General features: G+C 37.2%; 1 protein-coding gene across 1 annotated transcript in view; it reads right to left on the bottom strand.

Annotated features, from left to right (window-relative positions):
- ROBO1 (roundabout guidance receptor 1) overlaps positions 1-26,865 on the bottom strand; it is a 1,142,978-nt gene that overhangs the window by 49,089 nt on the left and 1,067,024 nt on the right. The window contains exons 11-20 of the mRNA XM_058731718.1: positions 23,851-24,056; positions 21,982-22,063; positions 21,643-21,811; positions 21,375-21,541; positions 15,558-15,679; positions 14,305-14,536; positions 13,225-13,346; positions 10,041-10,212; positions 5,121-5,318; positions 471-497 (exon numbers count right to left, since the gene is read on the bottom strand). Coding sequence (XP_058587701.1) covers positions 471-497; positions 5,121-5,318; positions 10,041-10,212; positions 13,225-13,346; positions 14,305-14,536; positions 15,558-15,679; positions 21,375-21,541; positions 21,643-21,811; positions 21,982-22,063; positions 23,851-24,056 — 1,497 coding nt within the window. The remainder of the gene's footprint in view (positions 1-470; positions 498-5,120; positions 5,319-10,040; positions 10,213-13,224; positions 13,347-14,304; positions 14,537-15,557; positions 15,680-21,374; positions 21,542-21,642; positions 21,812-21,981; positions 22,064-23,850; positions 24,057-26,865) is intronic.

Raw genomic sequence — 26,865 nt, 5'->3', positions numbered from 1 at the left:
AGGAAAATAAAAAGTTTTATCTTTCACATGTGCTGGGTATTTTGACTCCCTTTAAAAATGTTGATTCTGTGGACAGAGAATTGCAAGGGAGAGAAATTTTTGTTGGAAAACATAAAGGCTTAAGTTAAGGGTAAAAAAATGCACTGCCAAGTATGAAATAATCAATAAGATCATTAGCATGTTAAATCATGCTGAGGGTAGAAACAGAGTGTCTATCTAATGAAACACGTGCAAACAAGGCTAGGATGCGATGTGGAATCATGAATAAATAACTGTATTAAACGGATGAAAGGCAACACCAATCATTTCTACTTCAAATGCATGCCTGACATGAGTAAATGAAGGACCGTATTCCATTTTAAGTCCTTTCCCCCAACTAACTGCAGAAAATGAAATAAAAACAGAAACACAATAGTACAACACATGCCAAACCAACAAAGGAGAGGAGGAGGCTAAGTGCAAATATGTACCTGTTGGTGTGAAGGTAAAAGACGGGACTGAAAAATCAAAACAAAATATAAACCAGTTATTAAGCTGAAGAGAGAAAGGGAACACATCACATTAGTATAAATCAAGCAGACAGCTGAACATAAAACAAATGTAAATAACTAAGCCAGCAGTTCTGACGCTCTGATAGATGGATAAAACCAAATCTGAGGTTCAAAGAAGAGGCTTGTCTCTACAGGTACCATTTTGAAGCGTCTGGCATTCTAGTACAGCGGGGAGTCGTGCTGGGTTAGCCTGTGAATGACCCTGCATTTAGTGACAAGGATTTAGCTCCCGGCTTTAGTACAAACAGGAATCCTCTACTATTAATCATTTCTAAACATTGGTTGATGGATTCTCAAACAAGTATTATCAGGGTCTTGATTGAACCTTATCTAGAAATCTGAAAGTAAATGCTCATTAAAGTGAACTAATAGGTGGACTTAGGTATTCATTATTAAGAGAAGGAGAGCGACAGAGAGAGAGAGAGAGGGAGGGAGGGAGGGAGGGAGGGAGGGAGGAAAGGAGGGAGGAAGGGAGGAAGGGAGGGAGGAAGGGAGGGAGTGAAGGGAGGGAAGGAGGGAAGGAAGGAAGGAAGGAAGGAAGGAAGGAAGGAAGGAAGGACAGAAGGAGGGAGGGAGGGAGGAAAAGAAGCAAAGAGGGACAGAAGGAGGGAAGGGAGGGAGAGAGGAAGGGAAGGAAGGAAGGAAGGAAGGAAGGAAGGAAGGAAGGAGAGAGGGAGGGAGGGATGGAAAGAGGGAGGGATGGAGGAAAGGAAGGAAGGAGGGAGGAAGGAAGGAGAGAGGGAGGGAGGAAAGGAAGGAAGGAGGGAGGGTGGAAAGGAAGGAAGGAGGGAGGGAGGGAGGGAAGGGAGGGAAGGGAGGAAGGAGAGAGGGAAGGAGGGAGGGAAGGAAGGAGGGAGGGAGGAAAGGAAGGAAGGAGGGAGGGAGGGAGGGAAGGGAGGGAAGGGAGGAAGGAGAGAGGGAGGGAGGGAGGGAAGGAAGGAGGGAGGAGGGAAGGAAGGAAGGAGGGAGGAGGGAGGGAAGGAAGGAAAAGGGAAGGAAGAGAAAGAAGGAACAAAGAGAAAGAAATGAGGAAGAGAGGGAAGAAAGAAGGCAAGAGCGAACTGAAACAAAGAGAACCATAAAACTGAACTGCCAAGAAATGCCTGACACCTTATCACGTAAACAGTGTAATACTATGTTTTTATGATTGTGGAAATTTGTGAATGGGAAAAAAATGGGGAATTTTAAACTTTAATTTCTCTATTCTAGTTCACATGTAGAAGCCTTCTCCGAGTAGGCTGAGCAGTTTTTAAACGTCACCCCAGAAGCTAACAACACAACAATAACGCCCCACTGAAAGCCTTCGCTCTCTCTGCAGTTATAAATCTTCATCTCGTCAATAATGCCCAAAATTCAACTGCAGACCTCAAAAGTGGCAGCCTTGCCTCCCCCACTTTTCCTACCTCCTCCCAAATGCTGGGTGTTGGATAACACCACTAGTGTTTCTATGTCATTTCCTGGAGGGAGGGGGCTGACTCATTTCCCAGGCTCTTCACATGAATCGAAAGTAAACACTGACCTGGCAAAGACAGCAAGGGAACCTACGCTGCTTTCTTGAAGACTAAAGTTTGTGTCTGAGAAATCCTTAATTCACACAAACTAGAATATCGATTCCTTATCGTGGATCATCAAGTTGCCAAAAAATGTATTTTCCACTTCACATATGAATGTCTCCCAGAAATTTACTTTGGGATTAGAGCCTTTGCGGCTGCTAACTGTTAATGCTGGGGCATGCCGCACAATTGTCACTTTTCACCAAACCGTTTTATCTCTGAGCACACTAGAAGGAACAAAAACGAAACCCTCAATGCCATGTACCCAATTTACACACTGGCCTTCGTTTGGAGCACAGCCGCGGTCTCCCGGGCTGTGTTTTCTTTCAGTTAGGTCTTTTCAGAGAGTCAATGTAATTTAGCTACAATCAAAAATTCAGAGTCATAGTAACAAGTCTTCATAAATAATAATAATAATAATAATAATAATAATAATAATAAAAGGTACATTGGAAAGTGAAGCTATTCAAGTGCCTGAGCATTAATCTGCAGTCATAAGGACATAGGGACAATATGAAAGGTCCTTATCTGTACTCTTAGCTAACTGCCAACCCAGTTAAAGGAACTAAAGGAGAGATGAAAAGAAGTCCATCTAAGTGAAATTTTTACAGCCTGTACCCCAAAAAACAACTTAATTTTCAAAGCCTCTGATAATACAATAATCTCTTTTTACCCAGCGATGCTGGTGCACCGTGTGAATGCATGTGGAAAAGGGACATGACATGTTCCAGCATAGGGTTTATCTACAGATAAATGGGGGCGGGGGGTGTTTAAAAATGCTCAGTGTCACCCAAAGTCACACTCTGGCTTGATGGTTTATAGGGCAATAGGTTCTTTCATGTCTATTTCTTTGAAATGCTTCATCTCGTTTTTTCTTTTAATTACTGGCATTGTTTTGGCAGAGACAATTTAAGGTTTCAGGATGCACTTTTTTTTTTTTTTAATTGCATGGAAACAGAATTATGAAAAAGTGCCAACAAGGCAAAATGGGAAAGCTGAATCGGATGCTCACCAATTACATTTGTAATTATGTTCTATGATTTCTGCTTTAACACAAGCTAGTTAAAAGGACAATGATATTAGTTTAATAGGTTTTGCACAAAGAGCACATAGGCATCTGCCAGCATGCTTAAAGTACATTAGTGGAAGAAGAGAAATTTCAGAGAGGAAGTGGGTTTCATGTCACATATTTAGATCTCAAGACAATACAGAGCATTCAATTGTTATGACTGTACAGCTACAGCACCTTATGGCACTAAGAAGTACAAGATTCCCGGAGAATTCAAGAGAGTCCTCATCTGTGCGTTAATTAAATCACTTATCCTCTTCAAGTTGGATTTCAAAACACAGCTCCCAACACCCCTGCTCCTTCCCTGCCCCACGACACAGGGACACCCGCAAGCCCCTTCTCGGCATTGCCATTTAGTCAAAGGTTTTATATGGTGACACATGTGAGGGACATTGTCCTGCTTTGTATACATAATGAGCGCCAGCTCCCTTTGCAGTAACCTCCAAGCCCTCATTTTCCATTTCACAGGCAGGGATACTGACATTTTGCTTCATCTCTAGACAGAATACATATCTGAAAAAAAAAAACATTTTTAAGGATGGTAATGCTGCAGCAAGTGTACCTACATAGAATGCTGCACACCCACAGGCAGGAGGCACATTAATTTATTTTTGCAGCACGGTGATGAAGTTGTGTGCACTCTTTCTTGCCAAGATCCCTTGTGACTGAGAGCACTAATATTTTAGACTGCTTCTCCAGGCTGTTTTATAAGTGTACAGGGACAGTCAAGAGAACTTCTCATTGAGAAAAGTTCTAGCTAGCACCACAAATTCTGACTTTGCCTATAACTGATTAGAGGAAGGGCTTAGCCAAGACACTTAGGAAATGTTCCCTTCAAAAATTCTGTTGACGTTTTTCTAAAGGGTGGTGATGGTGGGGGGAGGGGATGTGTTTATCGGTAATTCTCTTTAAATTTGCAGCAAAGCAAAAGTGTTGTCTTAGATTTGCATCTAAGCCCTATGACTAGGGTGAATGTGTAATGTGTCATATAAACCAGGACAGTTTTGAGAGCAAAAAAGGAGCAGTATTTAGTTGGACTAAAGACATAAATTGGGCCTCTCCCCAGATAGCCAGAACCTTCATTCACACTACCTATAGCCCATATCAGAGGCCCAGAATTGATTAATATATTTGTTCGGAAGGTGGGGGCAGGGAGGATTATTTGCCTGAGAAGGTTCACAAATCTTATCAAAGAATAAAAAATACAAATCACCAGTGTACAGACTTCAAAGGCATGTATGGCGAAGGTGTCTGAAAATTCTTGGTGTACTCAGTTCATCCATACAATTGTAACTAACAGCAGCCAGGTAAACTTTTTCTTCTAAAACTATCAACACATTTGTAACGAAATCCCCATCGCTAATTAACGCCATATCGATATTCAACTCCACAACTTTAAATACAGCAATAAAAAAATAAAATAAACACTCCTCTCTGCAAATGGAGGCACATCATTTAGCTGGGCATTCCATGTTCAGTAAGAAATAACTATTTGATAGACCATCAGAAAGAATCATAAAATAATTAGTTTACAAATAATCTCTTCAGCTTCACAAAAACAACAGCACTCCGTTTAAGCTCAGTGCAGAGCTTGTATTTATAATTCCTGGGACAACGAGGCTAAAACATTTCTTCAAGAATGTAAAACCATGGAGTAACTCCCCCAAAGCACAGGAGATGGTATAACAAACAAGGGTGGACCTACCTTGGTGAAATCTATTTTAAAGGAATTGAGCCTGAAACGGATAAACCCTTGTTGGAAGTGCTGCTAATCAAGAGGAGTCAATGGGTGGAGATGACAATACAATAAAAGCACTTTTGAAAATCTTTCTATATGAAAATAATTTACTACAGGAGATACATGGTCATGAATATTCTGGGGTCACAGATTAAAATCAGGAGTTACACAGACATATTACAAAATGGAAAACTTAGGAAAGGTAGTACCTTTTCTGATACCCGCGTAAGTACTAGTCAGCCCGTTTCTCTTCTTGCGGTGTCGATAAAGCCAGATGCTAAACACCATGAGGATGATCCAGCAGGCTGCCCCGATTCCGGCAATGAACGCTGGCTGCTTCACCACATCGGAGATCTGCTGAGCAAGGCTGACCTGGTCTTCAGGCGACACAGGGTTTCCATGAGAATCTGAAATGCCATCTTTGGATTAATGTGGGTTTAAAAGTCAATGAGACAACGAATGCATACTTATCTAAGGTGGCTATCATTACTTTGTCAATTTTTGAACAGTAATTTCTGTCTTTTATTCTGTGACATCCACCTCTGTTAATTAAAATAGTCCAGGAGATTGTCAGCAAAATCATATTCACTTTATCTTCATACAAAACACATATGATACGGTAATTTTATGGACTATATTTAAAAACAAAGACAATGGCACACAATTTCTATTTTTTACTCCAGAAAACCCTGCAGCTTATTGCTTAGATGAACTTTCACAGGTTAGTGGTGAGATAAATACAAAACTATAAATCTAAAAAGTGAAATATGTCAACAATAGTATATAAATAAGGAGTATCAAATAAGTTGTACAAAAAAGATATAAACTGTCTCAGACTTCTATAGGTTTTAAAATATTAACAAATAAAAGGTTATTTCCTCTTCTTAAGGTCTATATTGAAAAAAACAGTGTATACTTTCCTTGTCCCTATACCCTGATTGTATAGGCTATTATTTTAAGACTCTAAAATGTCTTACAAACACGTTATTTGGGCCTATGTTCAAAGGGTCTATAAAATTTAGTTTAATATAAAACCAAAGAAAAATTAAGATAATCTCACCACTGAAATAACTATGAATAATATTCCTATTTTTTAAAAGTAATCTCTATACCCAACATGGGGCTTGACCTCACAACCCTGAGGTCAAGAGTTGGATGGTCTACTGAATGAACGAACCAGGTGTCCCACATTTTTTTTTTCAAGTCATCTCTTTCTTTTTAAAATAATAGCCGTGATCAACAACAGATATAAGAACATTAAATATGGACAAGAACTATCAAGTGTTATCAAGCCAAGAAGGTTTGTGTTTTGTTATCTCAATTCAAGAATTTGAAATCGACGGGATTGATGGCTATTCAAATGTACTTATTTTTGCATTCATGTTTAAACCCACTGCGATTCATTGTCTAAGCCCACCATTCCGTCAAGTCACACAGAGCAGTTAGCAGAGTCTATGGAGAACTGGAAGTGCTGTGCTGTCATCAGAGCCATACCCTACTTCATGGGCTCTGACTTGATCGCAACACCAAGGTGGCCCAGTGGGCAGAATTCCCACCAGTGTCTAGTTTTAATGTTCCTCCCTCACAACATCTGGTGAAACAAGAAGGGTTTGTCCATTTCATTAGGGCTGGTGCTTTCTTACAGTCGTCAAATTTCACTGGACGCTGAAAATGTTCTGGTAATGAAGCTGTTTTAAAATAGAAACATTTTGGGGCGCCTGGGTGGCTCAGTCGGTTGAGCGGCCGACTTCGGCTCAGGTCATGATCTCGCGGTCTGTGAGTTCGAGCCCCGCGTTGGGCTCTGTGCTGACAGCTCAGAGCCCAGAGCCTGTTTCAGATTCTGTGTCTCCCTCTCTCTGACCCTCCCCTATTCATGCTCTGTCTCACCCTGTCTCAAAAATAAACGTTAAAAATAAAATAAAATAAAATAAAATAAAATAAAATAAAATAGAAACATTTGTTCTAGTCCAAAATTCCACCCCCCTTCTTTTTTTCAGAAAAATAACCACAATAGCTTATTATCTAGGAATAACATTTCTCCAACAGAAAAAAAAAATCTACAGACGATTTTTTTCTTATTAGATGATATTATGTCCCAATAAGACATTGGTTAGACAAATAAGCAGCATTCAGTGGCTAAGGAAACAGTCTTGTGAAAGTGCCACCCCTTTCCATGTAAAATGGTAGCTACACTGCTACTCACAGGGGTGTGTGTGTGTGTGTGTGTGTGTGTGTCTGTGTGTCTGTGTGTGGTGTTATTATTATTTTTTTTTTACCTTTTTTTTTAAACAGAATCCCAGATTATATTCTGTGGAGGGTCAAGCCGGAAAAGCCTATTTTTATAAATTCTCTCAGTTACCTGCTTTCAACAGTTTGTTGACTGAATGTTTCATTTCATGTTCCAGGCTCTTTTATCTACAGTTATCGTAAAAGCACTTCATCCTCTGCGAGTTCACCAAGCAGACCTATTCTTTTTTTTTTTTTTCCTGATACACTTTTTGTATCTACTAAGTTTATAGATTTCATGGCTATTTGTGCAAGGTTAAGTTGGGTAGCTTCAGATTTTATGGAGACAGCTAAGAGAGGTTCCATGCAAGCGACCAGATGGGCTTAAGAGAATAAAGTGTGGTGTGACTAATGAATTAAAACGGCCACTCTGTATCTCAGTCTTTGTCTCACTGCAGCTGAGGCTATACTAAGATATGGAAAACTGGAACACATTTATAATTTCAAGAAAACCAATTTGACCCTCAAATCCCTTGATTTAAATCTTAAATAAATAAAATTACACATGGCCCTTTCCCAATTCAGCTCTGAAAACACAGGACTAAAATCACATGTTACAAAAGTAGGTAAGTGACATCAACAATGTATAAGGTCATCACAGTGTAACCTATAATATCAATTTTAATAAGTTAGTACTGACACTTCATAAAAGTGGGCAAGTGAGTAAAAGGTCTATACTGAGACTGTTTTTCCCTTATCTCACCTAAAATTGTATCAAGTAATTCTCTTAGTTTCCTGTATTACTTGGAATTTTATAATAGATGATCCTGAAATAAATCATGAAACTATTTCCACCTAAAGGTTGGACACGTAATCACTGTTTAAAAAGATAATTCCCAACTCGAATTCTGGTCCATGGCTCTGGTGGATGGAGCAAGCTCCCTTCTGAAGGTTGGAATGTTATTTCCATAGCATAGAGTTTTCGGGAGGTAGCTCCCTCACCAGTGACTTCATTTTGTGGTGTTCCCATTCATCTATTTGGAATCACGTGACTTGAGTCCTGGGCAGGAGGCATGCACTATTTCTAGATCTGCACCATTAAATCCTCCCCTACACTATGTGTTTCTTTTTCTTTCTGCTGGCCTTGGGTCAACCTTGGAAGCTCCACATTAAATAAAGCTAAGCCTCATCAGCCCGTGACCCTCCACGTCTACATGGAACAGCGTCCTACCCCACAATTACTGCACTTCAGGTGGACTTTATTGTGTTATACCACAGGAGTTCGGCAAGGACATCTACTAGAGAAGATAGCATTGTCTTAACAACGAACAATGATAGCAGTTTCCAAATTGAATGTAAAGCTTATACAACACAGTTTATTCAAAGCCAAATGTTTCTTAATTTTGTTTTGAAATAATGTCTTGAATGTCATCAATTATCATCCAAATGCAAAAATACTATGCACTTATCTGTGAAGTATAAAAAATGCATATATCTGATCCTTTTCCACAATTTAGAAACGGACATAAAACCTTATTAATGCTTGGGGCGCCTGGGTGGCGCAGTCGGTTAAGCGTCCGACTTCAGCCAGGTCACGATCTCACGGTCCGTGAGTTCGAGCCCCGCGTCGGGCTCTGGGCTGATGGCTCGGAGCCTGGAGCCTGTTTCCGATTCTGTATCTCCCTCTCTCTCTGCCCCTCCCCCGTTCATGCTCTGTCTCTCTCTGTCCCAAAAATAAATAAAAAATGTTGAAAAAAAAATTAAAAAAAAAAAAAAAAAAAAAAAAAACCTTATTAATGCTTAACTTGGGATGTGAAATGAACAGACACAATGTTGACTGGGCTCTCAGCATCTTTTGTAATTTAAATGTAGCCTCTTAATATTGACACTTTTCTTTTCCCTTTCCATTTATAGTTGTATTTGTTGCTGTTTTGTTATTATTTGCTTTACATTTTTCTAGTAACCATTTACTAATTTGTATTTTGTATTCATGCGACATTGACTACAGGAGAGTGTTGTTACAATGCTTCTCTGTTAAGTTTTCTTTTTTTCTTTTAATTCATCTAACCACTTTTGAAGCACATATTGTATTTAACTATCTAAGAATTAGCATATAACCATATTCCCATTCTCTTTGACATTTGAATCTATCTTTTGTTATAAAAAGCAATTAAAATTTTAAACAGACACCAAAAACGGGGTGCCTGGGTGGCTTGAGCCCAGGCTGCCTTGGCTGAGCATTTGGCTCTTGATCTCATAGTTTGTGGGATTGTGCCCCTCATCAGGCTCTGCACTGACAGTGTGGAGCCTGTTAGGGATTCTCTTTCTCTCCCTCTCTCTGCCTCTTCCCCACTCTCTCCTATCTCTCTCTCTCTCAATATAAATAACAACTTAAAAAAAAAACAAAAACCAGATACCAAAATGGTACATATAAGTTGCATATTGCTTAAACTTCTAATACCTAGTGTAACTTTTTCATGGGAATTTATTTTTTTCATCCAAATCACTATAAATTCCGTAAATGTTCAGACTGTCTTTCTTACCCACTGAGGTATCCTTGGTTCTCAATTAATAGTATTTGTTGAATAGACCAAAAAAGAAAAGAAAAGGATAGAATTAGGATGACAATGAATGCTGACAGCCTTTGCTTGAAATATAATTTAAAATGTGTGCTCGGCTAAGTTTAAGTTTAGTTGTGATATATATTATATACATTTATGTAATCATAATATTATATGGTCTATTCTATATTTTTATAATTATATACTTGTATATATCTTTCTGCATTTATGAAATATATTGTTGCAGCTCTATTTCCAACAAACCAACCAACCGACAAAAAACAAAGGCAGGACAATGGATACAGCGACAGACTGTCAAAGCAGATCTGTACTGGCACTCACCTAACTGGATGAACTGTGGCTCGCTCTTCACCCCAGCCCCGGCCCCAGTGCTGGCTGCCACCTCTATGCTGTACCGGATCCCAGGAACCAGAGAAGGGATGACCACAGAAAAGGTGGAACCATCTACTGTCTTGTTTATATGATATCTAGTTTCATTGCCCAGACACCAAACCTTTAAGAAGAGAACAAGGAATGTTAAGCTGGTAAACTACTTAAGTGAATGCAAAGATCAGCATAGCATTTCAGTTTTAGACCTAGACCAAGTTCAGACTCATCGTGAACCTAATATAGGATGCTGCAAAAGTCATTTTTCCCTAGGATCTAGTTCTGAGAGGCCTCTCCCCGTCAAACCTCAGGTTAGCAGTACCTTCAAAACCTCTCTAAATTGTCTCATATACTTTGAAAGGATTATAATGGGAAAGTCTATACATTTTTGCTCAAAGACACAGGTTCTTATTATCAGTCCAAATCAACAGGGTGTTTTTTTCTTTTTAAACACCTAGAAATTATTTGCCAAAAAGGCTTTGCAAAAAGCTGTGTATATCCAGATAAAGATCAATAACTTAATCTAAAGTACCTTTGTATAAATATGGCTATTTATAACAAAACTGGACAGGGGTACCTGGTTGACTCAATTACTAGAGCATGTGACTCTTGGTCTCTGGGTCCCAAGTTTGAGCCCCATGTTCGGTGTAGAGTTATAGAGTTTAGTGAAAAGTAAACAAATAAAACTGGATACAAGGAGAAAGGGTCTTCCTAGGAGTCTACTCAGCCTGTGGTGTGTGAGTCTTTGATAACATATATGAGACAATGAAAAATAACAACACATATTTGAAAGAAAAATATTCTTCCAATAAGAAAATTAGTGTATAGCTCAATAACTTTGATAAGGATATTTGTGATGGGAAATTATTTTAAGGAAATTAAGATATCTGAACTACACAGTAATCCTTAATTTAAATTTCACTAAAGGATTATTTAATCAGAGTGACCCTCAGCAATGTTCAAGGAGTAGGATATGGTGCATGACAGCATTTGGACTCAGTTGCCATAAGAAAATGGTCCATGGGGTAGTAAAACACACTCTCTATTCTTTACGATGTCCTCGAGCAAGATGTAGGATTAGTTTCAAGTAGCCTATTGTCTAAACTGTAATATGGAATGGGATTTAAAATAAACCCAAGAAAGAGTACCAGTGTCTCCTATCATGTAGGCAACCACCATTTATTTTTTTCTTTGGAGGTTAACATTATTTTAATATCGTTTCAATGCATAACACCAACAAATGGTCAGACTCTATACCAGGATCTGACCATTTGGAAATAAAGAGTCCTTTGTGATTTTTTCCTCCCCCAATTACATTACACAGCTGAACCAAAGCCACAAACTGATTTTGTACCAGTCAATCAGGTTTTCAAAGGCATTTTATTATTTTAAATTGACCATGAAGTTAAGTGAAATCCACCCTTTTGCATTTCTTCTGGAGAGAAATGAGCTTTGGCTCTTAGGGGAAAATGCCTACATTACACAATTTTACTTGAGAGCTGAGACATCACCTCATTTTAAATCCTTAATAATCTCTATAACAGTTCATTTTTCTGGACTGAACTATAGCATCCTGTCACTCCCCAGTATTGAGATAACCTTGATATTCATGAGAAAACACTTACATTGTAGAGACTAGTACCTTTTAATGACTAAATTACACTAGAAGATCTAATTTGAAATATCTTAGAACATTTGAGGGGCATTCATAGCACTATTTTAAATACTATAAAATGTCACCCTTTAAAAATATATGCAAATTTCATAACGAGGTTTTCAGTTTGTTTTTAAAAATCATTTTAAGAAAATATTAGACCTAAATTAAGCTCAGTATATCTAGTTGTTTTACAAACCAATTTGCTACTCAAAAGAACACTGATGGTCTTTATTTGGGTCTTACCAAGTGTGCACATTAGAATCACCTTGGAAAGATCTACCAAAATACATATGCAAGTGCCCTATCAGACCTACTGAATCAGAATCTCTCAGAATAGTGGTCAGGTACCTATACTTGGAAAATGAGTCCACAAGTGATTCTGATGTTAGTATGCAATTGCCTGTAGAAGATAAATGTGTTCACCTTTTTAACATCATTTTCCTATCAATGGACACAGACTAAAATATTCACATATGTGAGATAAACTCGAATCACAGTTTAGATAGTAACTAGAAAAATACTCAGGTATCACGGGAATACAAAGCAGTATCTACGGAAATACATGTTTTTCAGTTAAAATTCTTCTAGTATGCAATATGTTTACACATATGTTGGAAAAAAAGACCTGTGAAAGCTATTTTCTATTGAGATTCCCCTGATTCAATCAATCACTTCTTCATTTATCATGGATCATTAAGCCTTTCCTATAATATAGATTCATTGATAGGCTACATCTCATGACCCTAAATTAGTTTTTATTGTACCTTGTCATGCTTGAAAATATTTGCTCAAAATCTATGTAAGACTCTTAAATTTAATGACTAAAGCCAATGACTTCACAGGTAAAAATAATTGTCAGAATATTAGATTAAGCCACTTGACATCTCATATTTTTAAAATTCATTTAAACATACATAAATTTATAACTGAATCTCCTCTGAGACAGGACATTTTCCTTTGAAACTAAAACACAGTTTATAGAAAAAAAAAATTTGTGCACCTTAAAATAAGTTTTCCAACTTAGCTCCAAAGTTCGAAAATTTCAAATATGTTGAAAAAAACATAAAGCAAACCATGTTTAATAGAATTTGACTCATAGGTAATTCATGGGGCAACCAAATCCTGCAAAATATATTCAAGGTATTTTTTAAGGTAAAAAAATTACTTTTTTATTAGCATTCATACTTGCTGTTTGTGTGAAATTACATGGACCTATAGATTTTGTGACCATATAGATTACTTCTTTTAAATTAACTGTTTCTTCAAATGGCTGAAGAAAGAATTATTCCACAATTACTGAACAGGAAAGTGTTTTTCAAATAATTTTACATGTTGCTCCATTGACCAGCAGATGGCGCCAAATATCCACAATTTAAACACGCTTTTTCTGTGTGTGTGTTTTTTGTGGGTTTTTTTTTTTTTTTTTTCTTTTTTGGTAGGGGGAGAAGGGTGTCCATCAGTAAATTACTATATATGTATTACCTTATACTCTTGGACCATTCCGTTTTGAGTGTCTTCTGGAGGCGCCTGCCAACTAACAAGAATTGCAGTTCCATTTCCATCATTCTTTGACACAGTTACACTTTGGGGTGGGGCACTGGGTGCTATTAAATTATTTTAAAAAGTAGGTTATGAATATATTAGAGAACACTGGAAGCAGACACAACATTTAAAGTCAAGTAGTCACTATATAAAATCTATGTCAATATATGCATATGTCTCATCCAAGTCTGAATCGTCCCAAATGATTTAAGTGTCTCCTCAATATTGCTAACTCTTTAGCTATTGAGAATTTTCCATAACCAAAGTTACATAGATTATCTCCACAAAATATGCCAGGAAAATTCTTGTTTCTCCCAGCCTATAACTTTAGTCTCATGTTCTCCCTACAAGCGTTCCAAACTATAAAGGTATACATTAATCACCCATGACATTAACTATATCCTTATCATTTATGTAATCAAAGTAATGAACACATTTTACAGAAAATTCTGGTTTTATTAAAGAATATGTTTGTGACATTTAACCTTTCTGTAAATAAGGGTTTAAAATTCCAGTTATAGAGTAGCCTATCATACTGGTTTTTCTAGAGCTGAGCAGTTTCCATAGACATGAGGCATAAGCATAAAATGCTAACCCCAGAAAGTCCTGGGAAAACCAAGTCAATACTCACCTTATTTATAAATCATTACTCAAAGTAACATTCAATCAGTGAATAGAAAATAATTAATGGAAAGTCAAGCACATTGAGAACAAGTTTATCTTTAAATGTGAGTTTTAGTTCTGAACAATTGAGTATGTCCTATATATGCCATTAAGTAACACACAGTTCAGTTCACATTTGCACATTTTTACAGAGGCCACTATTAAAGCAAGTCATATGTTATGGAATTTTGGTCTTTAGAAGCTCTAACTGAACAAATTCTATTAGGAAAATATAATGTTCAATATCAAGACAGTTAATAATTAGTGTCAGTATTAACATTAACATTTCTTCAATTAAGTTAATAAAAACTTAACAAATATATTGCAGAGCACAGTAATCACACATTTCATACTTGCCTTCTTCTAAAGTCTTTGCAAACTTAATTTCACTATCTGCTCCTTGAAATTCATTAAAAAAAGGACGAGCCTTAATTTCATAGTTGACTCCCTTTTTGAGATCAGGGATAACCACGCTATTTTTGGTTGGGGTCCTCACTTCAAAAACTAACCACTCCGATTCACCATGGTTGGCTCCTGATGGCCGATAAAGAATTTTATATCCTTGAATATACTGAGATTGTTGGTCCACCTATTAAAAGGACAAATAAAAATGTAACCATTTATATCTTTTTATTGGTTTATTTAAAAATTACGAAAATTAAATGTGACAAAATGCAAAAAATTCTATCTGGCTTCACTTTATAGTTTTCTAGTTTATATAAGATAGAATACTAAAAATGAGTCACTATCATTTATAATGTATTCACTTTTCAGCTTAATATATTAATATTAGATATTAATTTCTATGGTTTGTGCAGAAATGTTAGGCATCATGACAGTTCTGTGATAGACATCTAGAGATATGTCAGGACCAAAAGGATGAGAAAATGTGTTTCACCACTTTCTAATTTCAAACATTTACTTAATACTACCTAGAAATATTTCTAAGTTTAAAAAAATTATGTGGTAATGATCCTATCACAAGTTATATATTTATAATTAATATTCTGTGTTTCTTTTCTTTGAGAATGATAAAGTTTACTATTACAGTATAATAGAAAATACAACATGAAACTTTTTTTTGTTTAAAGCCAGTGCACAGCTACTATAATAAACAATACTTACATTATAAAGTTGTCATTGGTGGAAAAGTGGTCAACTATATGTGTGTGTGTGGGTGTGTGTATGTATGTGTGTGTGTGTATATATATATATATATATATATATATATATGTAACTATATATATATGTAACTATATATATATGTAACTATATATATATAACTATATATGTAACTATATATAAACTATATATATAACTATATATATAACTATATATGTAACTATATATAAACTATATATAACTATATATATATATAACTATATATGTAACTATATATATAAAACTATACACATGTAACTATATATATAACTATATATAACTATACATATAAAACTACATATAACTATAACTATATATAACTATATATATATATATATATATATATATAGTTATAAGCAATCTGTTCCATAAATACATTTTTTTCATATAATGATCCCCCAGGAGTCATCTTATTAAAACTGAAATCAAATATTGCAACAATGACTCACTGTCCAGTGTACTTCGATTGAAGAGGAAGAAAGGATGGTGGGGTTGTGCAGGTGCAGTACAACATTTCCCAATTCTCTCTGGACCTGCTTGTGATCTACTCCCTGACTTGTTGGGGGAACATCTGCAACAATCCAAGAAGATTGTGTTACATCCTCCACAATGTAACTGACTTGAATGAAAACATAGTGAAACAATCCTTTCATGCATGGCAACTCTCAGAAAAGAAGAATCATTCCAACTGTGAAGTTAGCCCGTTATACAGAAGAAAATAGGAACAGCTTGACGTTTTCATTAGCAAGTAGATAATGGGAGGGAGGGAGGGAGGGAGGGAGGGAGGAAGAGAGAGAGAGAGAGAGAGAGAGAGAGAGAGAGAACAGCAGAGGACAAGTAGAAAGCAAGAAAGAGCAGGAAGCAAAAATAACTATGACACAAAGCAGCATCTGAGGGCACCTCCTACCATGTAATGATGGCTTTCTTGCCAAGCATGAGAGTTGGTGCAATCCCTCTGAGTTTGTTACAAAATTCTACAGTAATCTTGTGTATGCAAGAAAGGATCCAGAAATTCCAAGAGTGGATGAGAAATGAAAAGAATGGAAATGTGGAAGTATAAAGCAAGTACAAAAAGAAAATAGACACCTCACATCTTATACGATTAATTTAGATATCCTCTCCAAAAAGATACATGGTAAGTTATTAGTACCTACAATGGCGGATAGTAAAGCCACCAGTGGAATGGAATGGAATAAAATGAAATAAAGAGAAGAGAAGAGAAGAGAAGAGAAGAGAAGAGAAGAGAAGAGAAGAGAAGAGGGAAGAGAGAAGAAGAAGAAGAAGAAGAAGAAGAAGAAGAAGAAGAAGAAGAAGAAGAAAAACAAGAAAAAGAAAAAAGAAAAAGAAAAGAACAAAATAAATCTGATGAGGAAAGAGCACTTAACATCTATTTAACTGATGGTTTGCTTTGGTTCACTTATTGTATCACTGTACAGAAGGTTTAATAAAAAGTTCTCAATCTCAAGAACACCAAAATTTAAGAAAGGAGACCTCAAACAAAGTAAGAATTAAACTACTACAAGTGTTCATTTATGTTGCACTTTATTTTTCCCCAAAAAGGAGGGGCTTTGTTCAAGTTACTAAAGTCTCTACTCAGTAAAAATTGCCCATTTCTCAAAAGGTTTTCCAAATACATATATTTTGCTTTGATTATAATAATAAAAGGGAATACAGGGTGAAGCAGGAAAGAAAATAAATAATTTTTTGTGGCCAGAATTCTTTTTCTCATAGTATTATATGTTGGCATATACATTCCAGAATATTGACTATCCCATAAACAACAGAAATGATAATTTTAGTTTTCCAAATTTTAGTTTCAGTCTTTAAAGAGCTTACTCTGAACAAGAAGCAAAAGATATGTATATTAAGAATGAGGCTGTCCAGTATTACACTGTATGTTAACTAGAATTTAAATTAAACCTTGAAATACAAAAAAATGAGGTTGCCAAGGTCTGATGGACTCCATGGAAGGCAAGCAAACAGGACAGATCGAGAGTGCTATTTCACACTCTTAGATACAATACTCTTGACTGTACATATATCGGGCCTATCAATTAAGCTTATAAAGAAGCAAGATGAGAAAAACAATGGAGATAATATTGGCTTCTCATACTTTATCATCACTACAAATATCTTTGGCTAACACTGGCCCTCAGGCAACTGATTATCACAGCGTTCAGATGAAAAGCACTTGTCTGTCACCCTTCCATCTCAGGACCTCTCTCTTCCCTTTGGGTTTCTATTGCTCCCATGACTTCAACTACCATCTATCCAACTACCATCTATCTCTAGGATAAGAGCGAAGTCCTGGAAATAAGACAGACTTGGGTTTGCACCCCAACTCAGCAACTGATCAGCCATTTCACTATTTTTCTCTTTTCTCATATGTTAAATGGCACTACCGATGGTGGCGACATCTGAGGACGGCTGGGAGAACTGAATTTCGTTAAGTCATATGAAGTCCTCGTCTTGAAGGCAGGTATTGGGTTAATCTGTGTGAACCCAGAACGCCTAGCACGGAGCCATACATACAGAATGTGTTCAACAAACATTGGGTGAGTTAAAGGGAATTACTTTATGAAAAACACATCATTATGTCAGCTTCTAAACACGTCCTCTCATATGTAAGCTCAGGTGTTTTTGAATTGATCCTGTTACTGTTCTTGCTTGTCCTCTTTCTCCTCTTGGGAAAAAAAAGAAAAGGATTATAATGTAAAAGGTCCTCCGAGCATTCAGAATTAAACTGGGAGGAAATTTTAGATTGTAATTCTATCCAGTTGCTTCCCAAGTGTTGGAATTTATACACAGTCTCTGAAGAGAGACGACCCAGGCCCCGCTTCATTATTTACAACGACTGAGTTCTTATTATCTATACCATACCCATGCTGTACATGCTGTGTCGCTGGACCTATTCTTCAAAGATAGGGCTCAGAATACTATGCAAACAGGACACATGGACGAAGCACAGTGGTTACAGGAGCGGCAAGCCCAGCATGCCAGCAACGGCCCACACACCCACTACTCGCCCGCGACTCACAGCATCTTCCTTGCAGCATCAAATCCTGTTTTGGGGAAGAGACATCTCGATAGCCGTGTGACAAGGCTCTAAGCCCGGCTGTGAAACGGGTCTACCTGAGTCATGAACTGGAAACTAGGCCTTGTACCTTTAACTGCAACCCAACTCCTTCATAGGAATCCCTCTTTGGGGAAGACTTATTTTTGCAGCCATGTTACTGAAATGGCTACAGACACTATGACTGTTCTCTTAGGAATCAATTTCCAACCAATAGCAGCCTAACCTTCAGCTGGGCTTCAGGGCATCTCAAACGCAGTCCAAGAACTAGACAACGAAACCTTCCGCAATGTTATGTCTACTCCTTGGACTTGTTTTGGCAGCCCCACCAAGCGTCCTCACTGTCCTCCTCTTAAAAGTCTACCTGAAAACGTAGCGCTCAAGAGGAGCACATCATTCCATTCATAATCTGACCAGTTCAGGGTAAAGGGAGGAGATGACTTGATCCAGACGTAGTTCTGCTAATGCCAGCTAAGACTACGTGTGTTCTTTTGGCAAATACAACACTCAATTGGTCAGAGGTGTTTTAACGGACTTCAAAACACTGAACTCTGTCTGCCCCCACCACCCTGACACACATGTACTCCCCCTTTAGGCTTGGGGTCCTCAGTTTGTCTTTCTACAGCTAACTTTTAAAACGTTAAGTTTTAAATTCGCTCCATTAATCTTAATCTTGTCAGTGCTGACCCATCACTTCAGTCTGTTGAGATATATTTAATTCTGATGCTCTCATTCTGCAATCTCGTCTTTCTCAGTGTTATGGCATCTGCAAAGGTTATCAACTTCCTTTATTTTTAGTCCAGACAGTGAAAGAAACACGAATCCAGTAACAAATTCCTACGGCGTAAAACAGAAACGAGATCTGAGTCTTGGATGCTCATAAGCTGATGAATCCTTGTCCAAACCTGTGGAGTACGGATTTTAGCCGCATGTTTTAGGTGAGGAAGCTGAAGCTCAGGACAAACTAACTGGCTCAGGGCTGCAGAGCTAACAGGTTCAGGAGATGAGACAGAGACTCCTGATTTCAAAACCACATGCCTACCTCACTGTACCTCCAGTCTTCCCACTGACAGGGGTTCATCCCACTTACGTTGCTCCACTAAGTCAGTTAAAATGTAAAAAGGCTTAAGTTAATTTTCAGATTAAACGTTAATTGCCACATCATTTACAAATAAGGACATTTATTACAAGACAATTCACAGGAGTAGGTAATTGAGTAGCAGTCAGTCAAAACTTTCACTTAGAGGAGTCTCGTAGGTAGAGACCCGTGTACTGGGGACAGAAATTTAAATTCATTTTACAGCTGTCAAAGGGTCTGCATTCTTTATAAATGTGTATCTAATATTGAAAACCTCAAACTGCATTAAGGCAAGATCCAAGAGTCCTAGCGTTCCTGATGAGGTGAATCATCAGAGCAAATATAGGCATTTGGGTGTGTTGGACTCATACAGCAAGAGACAAATGTGGGCACGTTCTGCAACTCCATTTGCTTTCTCCGTAAATTCTAGAACAAAAGGTCCCTCAACAGAGATTCCTTATACACTCATTAGAAAAGACAAAACATGCAAAATGGTTGGCAGACCCTCTCTAAAATCAGGAAAAAGTAGTTCAAGTCTTCCAATTTTGTGTGCACAACTCGTTTCTATCACTTTAAGTGACATTTTTTCCTTTGAAAAGGTACAACTCAAGATTGAGACATCACGATTCCTCTGTCTGTCAAGAAAATAACTGTCTCTTTCTAATCACTACCATCTAGAATCATCTTTCTTTTTTAATATAAGGATAACCATACTTTAATTACGATGACAATATATCTTTTAAAAAGTTAAAGCTTGATTCAAATCATCTTTTTATTCATCGTGTAAATTTTACTCTTCTTAAAGCTTTAAAATAACAAGTGGAGGGGCGCCTGGGTGGCGCAGTCGGTTAAGCGTCCGACTTCAGCCAGGTCACGATCTCGTGGTCCGTGAGTTCGAGCCCCGCGTCAGGCTCTGGGCTGATGGCTCGGAGCCTGGAGCCTGTTTCCGATTCTGTGTCTCCCTCTCTCTCTGCCCCTCCCCCGTTCATGCTCTGTCTCTCTCTGTCCCAAAAATAAAAAAAATAAAATAAAATAAAAAATAAAATAAAATAACAAGTGGAGTATGGTGGTGGATAGGAGATAAACTGCTGAAAGCTAAACACAATTTTTATTCATAAAAGATAGTAAAAAGCAGTACATCTAGAATGTGGCCCAAGTAAGCAGATTTCTAATTTCAAATGTTTTTTAGAAGTAGCTTCTACATATTCATTTTCCTTTTATCTTTTCTTTAACCCAGCTTTGACCAAATATACATGACATCATTTAAAAGTTTAATATATCACAGCTCATATAATTGACAATGAAAGACAGGCCAGACAATGCACAGACCTAAATTATTTTCCCCCATGCTTTATAGGAGGTTGACTGCACAGCTGAATTAAGAACAAATGCAAGTTGGGGCGCCTGGGTGGCTCAGTCGGTTGAGTGTCCGACTTCAGCTCAGGTCACGATCTCACGGCCCGTGAGTTCGAGCCCCGCGTCAGGCTCTGGGCTGATGGCTCAGAGCCTGGAGCCTGCTTCCAATTCTGTGTCTCCCTCTCTCTGCCCCTCCCCCGTTCATGCTCTGTCTCTCTCTGTCCCAAAAATAAATAAACGTTAAAAAAAAAAAAAGAAAAAAAAAAAGAACAAATGCAAGTTTATCTTCCAAATCTCTCTTAAACTTGCCTGATTTTCCACAAAATATTACTTGACTAGTGTTGTGATATTCAAAACTCATCCAAAAATTCATGAGCGCTAATCTCAACACAGGTGAAGTTGACTCAATCTTAAACACAATTATTATGTGATTAAGATTTTACACCCACAAATAACCATATCTAAAAATCAAGAAATCAAATATAATACAAAATACATAGTATTTTTATCTCATTAGATTATGATTCTATAAAATGGGAAACGCTGCTCTTTCTTATCAATCTTATCTTGGAGTATGTGGTACAGAAAACAATAAAGTTTGCAGACAGTGTGTTTATGTATTAAAAATTAATTGAGCAACTCGAAGAACAGATCTATATTATGTATGCAATTGTAGCATTATGCAGTACAAACTACTGGCTTATAAAATAACATCTAAGGACAAGTTTGTGTCACAAGGTTGAGTAAATCAGTATTTACCTTGAGTTTTCACTGGATCTGATATCTGGCTTGGATCACTAATTCCATATGCATTTGCTGCTCTCACAAGGAAAAGGTAAATTGCATTAGGTTTTAGCCCTTTAATGGCGAATGTTTCTGTTTTCACATTCTCTGCTACAGTCTGCCAGCTGCTACCAGATGCGTGGCTGAGGAAAGATACACAAGTTAGAACATGCATATTTAATGGTAAACCAAAAAAACAAAACAAAACAAAAAGACCAACTAGGAAACATCATCTTTACTCTACCTGAAGGCTTCTATAATGTAAGATGTTGGAGTTGCACCTGAATTCAAATTTGGTTGCCATGACAAGGTTACCGTATTTCTGCTGACATCTGTAACTTCAGGTTTTGAGGGGGCACTAGGGATTAAATTTGGGTCAGTGGGTCTTGGAGGCTGAACTGGAACTCCAAATTCTAATCAAAGGGCAAAAGAGGACAGATGTTTACACATACACAGATAAGCATGTAAAGGTAGATTACACAATTATACACCTCTTCAGGCATCAGAACATCCACTTTGTCCATTTGCCAGTAAATAAACAACCTCCTTTTACGCTTTAAGGCAAAAATGCTATCTAATTTACCTTGGACTTCAATGTAAGCACTCCATGTTGCCTCACCACTGGGGGTTGATGCAATGCAGGTGTACCGACCTGTGTCACCCAGCTGAGAAGACAGAAAATAAATATTTGGAACAATCGAGAGCTCAATGGGCTGGAAAAGCAATGATAGGTTTGTATATGTCTCATGAATATGGATAACTCCATTAAAATTCAATAACTAGAAACTTCCTCTTAATTGAATATATTTTTACTGAATGTAAAGGAAAACATTACATGAATACAGAAAATAAGATTTTATATGGTTATTTTAATTGTATAACAAAAATATAATGTGTAATTGCTTTACCTTATCACTATTTTCAGTGTCAGGGACAATAAACAATGAGGTATTCAAATTCAGAGCATTAATTTTAATTACTAAATTATATCTTCATATTCAATGTCACGTGGTAATCCTCATAAAGTTTAGCCAATGACTATTCTTGCTATTTCATATTTTATTAGAGTTACATCCATGTGTCTGAGATAAACATATATTATAGAAAAAGGATAAACACAAAATGATTTCTTCTCAAAGTATTCACTCTTTTTTCCCATTTTATTTTATTTTTTTCAACCTGTGACTGAAGGCAATTTTAATAAGTATAAGGTCAAACCTCAGCTGGAATGAATGGTCTCTTTCCCTTCTCAAGACTGAATGCCAGAAAACAAACCGGGGTCACATCTTCAGCTTTAAAATTATCACTAGTAGGGGTGCCTGGGTGGCTCAGTTGGTTAAGCATCCAACTTCAGCTCAGGTCATGATGTCACAGTCCATGGGTTCAAGCCCTGTGTCGGGCTCCGTGCTGACAGCTCAGAGCCTGAAGCCTGCTTCGGATTCTGTGTCTCCCTCTCTCTCTGCCCCTCCCCTGCTCATGCTCTGTCTCTCTCTCTCTGTCTCTCAAAAATAAATAAACGTTAAAAAAATTAAAAAAAATTATCACTAGCATAAGGAACCCATACACCTTTGCTTAATTAAGATAGTAATTCTATCTTCGAGTAACATTTGATAAAGCAAGAATGTTGCCATCTTGCTCTGGTAACTGCAGGAACAAAACTGCAATCGTCCTCACAAAGAAGTACAACATATTAACTTTCATGGCACTTAATATGAACTCTCATGCTCATCCAAAACTCCCAAGAAGCCACCCACAACAGGCAATAAAGCGAGTGAAATTTATGTTTATTGCTGTCAAAGCTGTTCTTTCATATGCCTTGTGAGCTTGTCTGATCTTGACCTAAAAGAAAAGGCAAAATCAAAACAAAACAACACAGTCCTGAAAGAACAGGTAGGGAGGTGTGATGTCCTGGGAAGGTAAATCCCTAAATTGTTCTCATAGACTTGTGGGCTTTTCATCATTTCACATTCTGATTTGAAATGTGCACTCAGTGTGGACACCTGCTACATAGTTTTTGTTTGCATGTATAGTGTTCTGTCTTTGCAAAATGTGGAGCCAAATATTCACAGAGAAGAACCGTTCACGGACATTGTAGGTAAATGGTACTGGAGAAATATCTTTGAAAAATCCTTTATGGAATGACTGCATTATACCACTATCTGGAAGGCATTTTTTTCTCCCACAAGTTCCTGTCTATTTTCTTCAACATGTCTCAAAAATATTTTTTCTCCTTAAAACAAACAAACAAAAACTACCCCTTACATTACTTGCTATGAGCTAAGTTTTGAATCAAATCATGTTAAGTATATAAAAGAATAAAGCATCAATTAAAAATATATTAGTATTGTTATTCAGCATTTCATTGGTTCTAAAACGTGAGACTTCAGCACCAGTTGCTGGAGGCAAAAACCAAAGTGGATCACACGGGAAACGGGGGGTCATTTTAAGTTACCTTAGCATATCGGATCTGCAGCACTCCTGTCTCCAGCTGTTTGATTCGAGAATCTTGGGTTGAAACAAGGACTCCATCCTTTCTCCAAAGAATCGTGGGTGCTGGACTGCCTGTGGCCACACAGCTGAGCACTAAAGTACCATCCACGGCCACAGTCTGATTCACAGGACCTTGTCGAATGACCGGGGGAGGCCGGTCTGCAATCACTGCCAGAAGAAACAGGAAATAGATTTCTACAACTGGAAGCAATTTTCTAATCATCCAAGCAACAGCAATTGCTCTAGGCTTTGAAACAAACTAATTAAACAAGTAATTAAAGTAGGAGCCATGCATTATTCAGAATGCATTTATATGATGCTTTGGTTCAGGACATAAAAATGAGATACAATGCACTCCTTTCCAATGACCCACAACTGCCTGAGCATGCTACTCTGTCAAGGGGCCTCTTTCACTTAAGAGTCTGAGGAGGAAATAAGAATTGTGGACGGCGAAGTATATGCATAGTGGTGAAAAGTGGAATGCTGTACTTTTTAAACATTAAAATATGTAAAAATAAAACACAACAAATAACCACCTACCCCAAGGAAACTAATGAGACAATATTTTCATAAATGAACTAAAGTCAGCTCGCTATCTGATAACTGTTTTGTGCCCAACGTAAAAAATTATGGCCTCATACCAGCATGTCTGACAATTTTGGATTCAAATAAGTGCTTTAGACTTTCATGACCTACAAGTCAATATGCTTGAGCTCTACCTTGGAATTCTATTAACAGAATACATGGGTAAAAATTTCCTAAACCTAATGAATACATAAAAAACTGAAAAAGTGCCCAAAATCCATTGTTAGTAGGCTAATCCAAAAATATAACTCAAGCCAATCCCCTAACCTAAAAATACCGTACTTTCATCCTGGAACTACCAGGGCCTGAAAAACACTTTGGCAAATTCTATCACCTTAGTAGTTTTAATGTACTATGGAAGGAAACAATGGAAGGCATTTTCATAGTAAAAAAAAAAAATGTTCTTCTTATTATATGAAAAACTAAAAACTTTATCTCAGGTAAGAAAGCCATTATTTAGGGGAAAAATCAGAAACAACTGCAGACTAACTAGAATAGCTTGCATTAGAGAGATGTTCTCAGTTCTCATCCCCTGATTAGTCAATTCAGGTGAAACTCTATAGATGCTGTTTTTCATTATGAAACCTAAAAACTAGGTGTAAGAAATTTTTGTCATTAACAAGCTATAAATTCTGAATATTAGCTAAACATTTTTAAGTCACAGATATATAAAAGACAGTTTTAAGAAGTCTCCTGATTAAAAGAAACCGGTTGCCAGAGTAACCAAATTTTGCATGCAAGAATTTGCCAAGCTGGATGCGTCATGTTCAAAGTTCTATGCACCAAAGAGTTTCACAAGCTGGAGCCACACTTCACTTTGTTCTTCATTTACCATGCAATAATTATTAGTTTTATGCATTCAATTTAAGCAAAAACAAAAAAGCAAGAGAGTGAAATCAGCGACTGCCTTTTCACTCCACCCTTCTGGTTCTCTACCATACTTGATTACTGGTATGAAATTTGCTAATATCAGGGAGGCGTGTTCGCAGGCTGGAGTTTGTAACCTGGCAGGAGTGTTTCAGGGACTCCACAGATGAAAAATGTAAGTCAGTTAATTCCTTTGTTCAGAACTGTTTCATCTTTGCAACATTTTCTGTTGAGATTGGCTAAAATCAAATTAGAGGCCCCTCCTGATAAGTATGAAAAAAGAATGAAAGTGTTTTATTGCATTGGGTTTCATAAGATTCTACCACCTGTGTTCCCTTGATTGTAAGAATGAATGAATATTTATTTCTAGACATTAATTAAATTAGTAGCAGTGTTTCTTTATTACTGATTATAATTAAATCCAGTAATGGAGTGGCTTACATTTGGTAGTCTTGTTATATTTAGAAATAATCCAATATCTGGGGGGTTATTCAGTTTCCTGTATCTTTATAGTTCTTCAATGTTTGTATCATTTTTAGCATCATTCATACCTCCCACCCTATCCCAACCCAGTCTAATGATGCTGTTTCTCTGTTATTTATTTCTTCCTGGTTTATACTGGGTAGTTTACAAAAATAAGGCAAGAGAAGAGGAGTGTAGTTAATTATCAGCTCCATCTGTCATGTGTCTTTGGGCAGCTTCCTTAAATTCTCTAAGCCTCCGTTTTTGTTTGTTTGTTTGTTTGATCTGTGGAAGATAGTAACATTCTAGCCAGCTCAGGGGATTGCTATGAAGATTTAAACGGAATAACAGATATGAAGAAGCTTTGCTAATTGCAAAAAGCTAGAAACATATATGGATTATGATACTGCCATTTGCCCTTTTCTGTAAAAACCTGATAGATAGGTAAATCAGAGCTGAAGGAGTTCATTAAAGCAATTTCACATTTTTAGGTAGAAAAAATGAAATACTCTGTGTTGTCACAGAGTAGAATAAAATATTGATGACATCTATGTTTCATTTCATTTCATCTATCATTTATGTAAACATAAATTTACGCAAACTAAAGAGTGTAGTCCATTTCTTTAAAAATATATTTATTTATTTTGAGAGGGAGAGAGAGAGTGCAAACAGGGAGAGGAGCAGAAAGAGAAGGGGAGAGAGAATCCCAAGGAGGCTACCTGCTGTTGGTGAGGAGCCCAACTGGGGTTCCATGTCACAAAACATTAGATCACGACCTGAGCAGAAATCAAGAGTCAGACACCTAACAGACTGAGCCACCCAGGTGCGCCCCTACAGTGAAGTCCATGTCTGAGTCAAACCTCAAATTAAGGCTCTAATATTTTACACTGGTATTATTAGAATGGATTATCATTATTAAAATGAATTTTAAGGAGTGAATAAATGCATCTTAGAGGAAGATGTAGCCCTAAAATGAAAATGTTCCGTAACCGTGCTATCCAACACAAAAGCCAACAGCATCCATGGATCCCGATCATCTGAGTGCAACTAGAGTAAATGAGGA

The sequence above is a fragment of the Neofelis nebulosa genome, chromosome 5 (genome assembly GCF_028018385.1).
Source record: "Neofelis nebulosa isolate mNeoNeb1 chromosome 5, mNeoNeb1.pri, whole genome shotgun sequence".
Taxonomy (NCBI): domain Eukaryota; kingdom Metazoa; phylum Chordata; class Mammalia; order Carnivora; family Felidae; genus Neofelis; species Neofelis nebulosa.
This window is presented reverse-complemented; position numbering and strand designations above follow the sequence as displayed.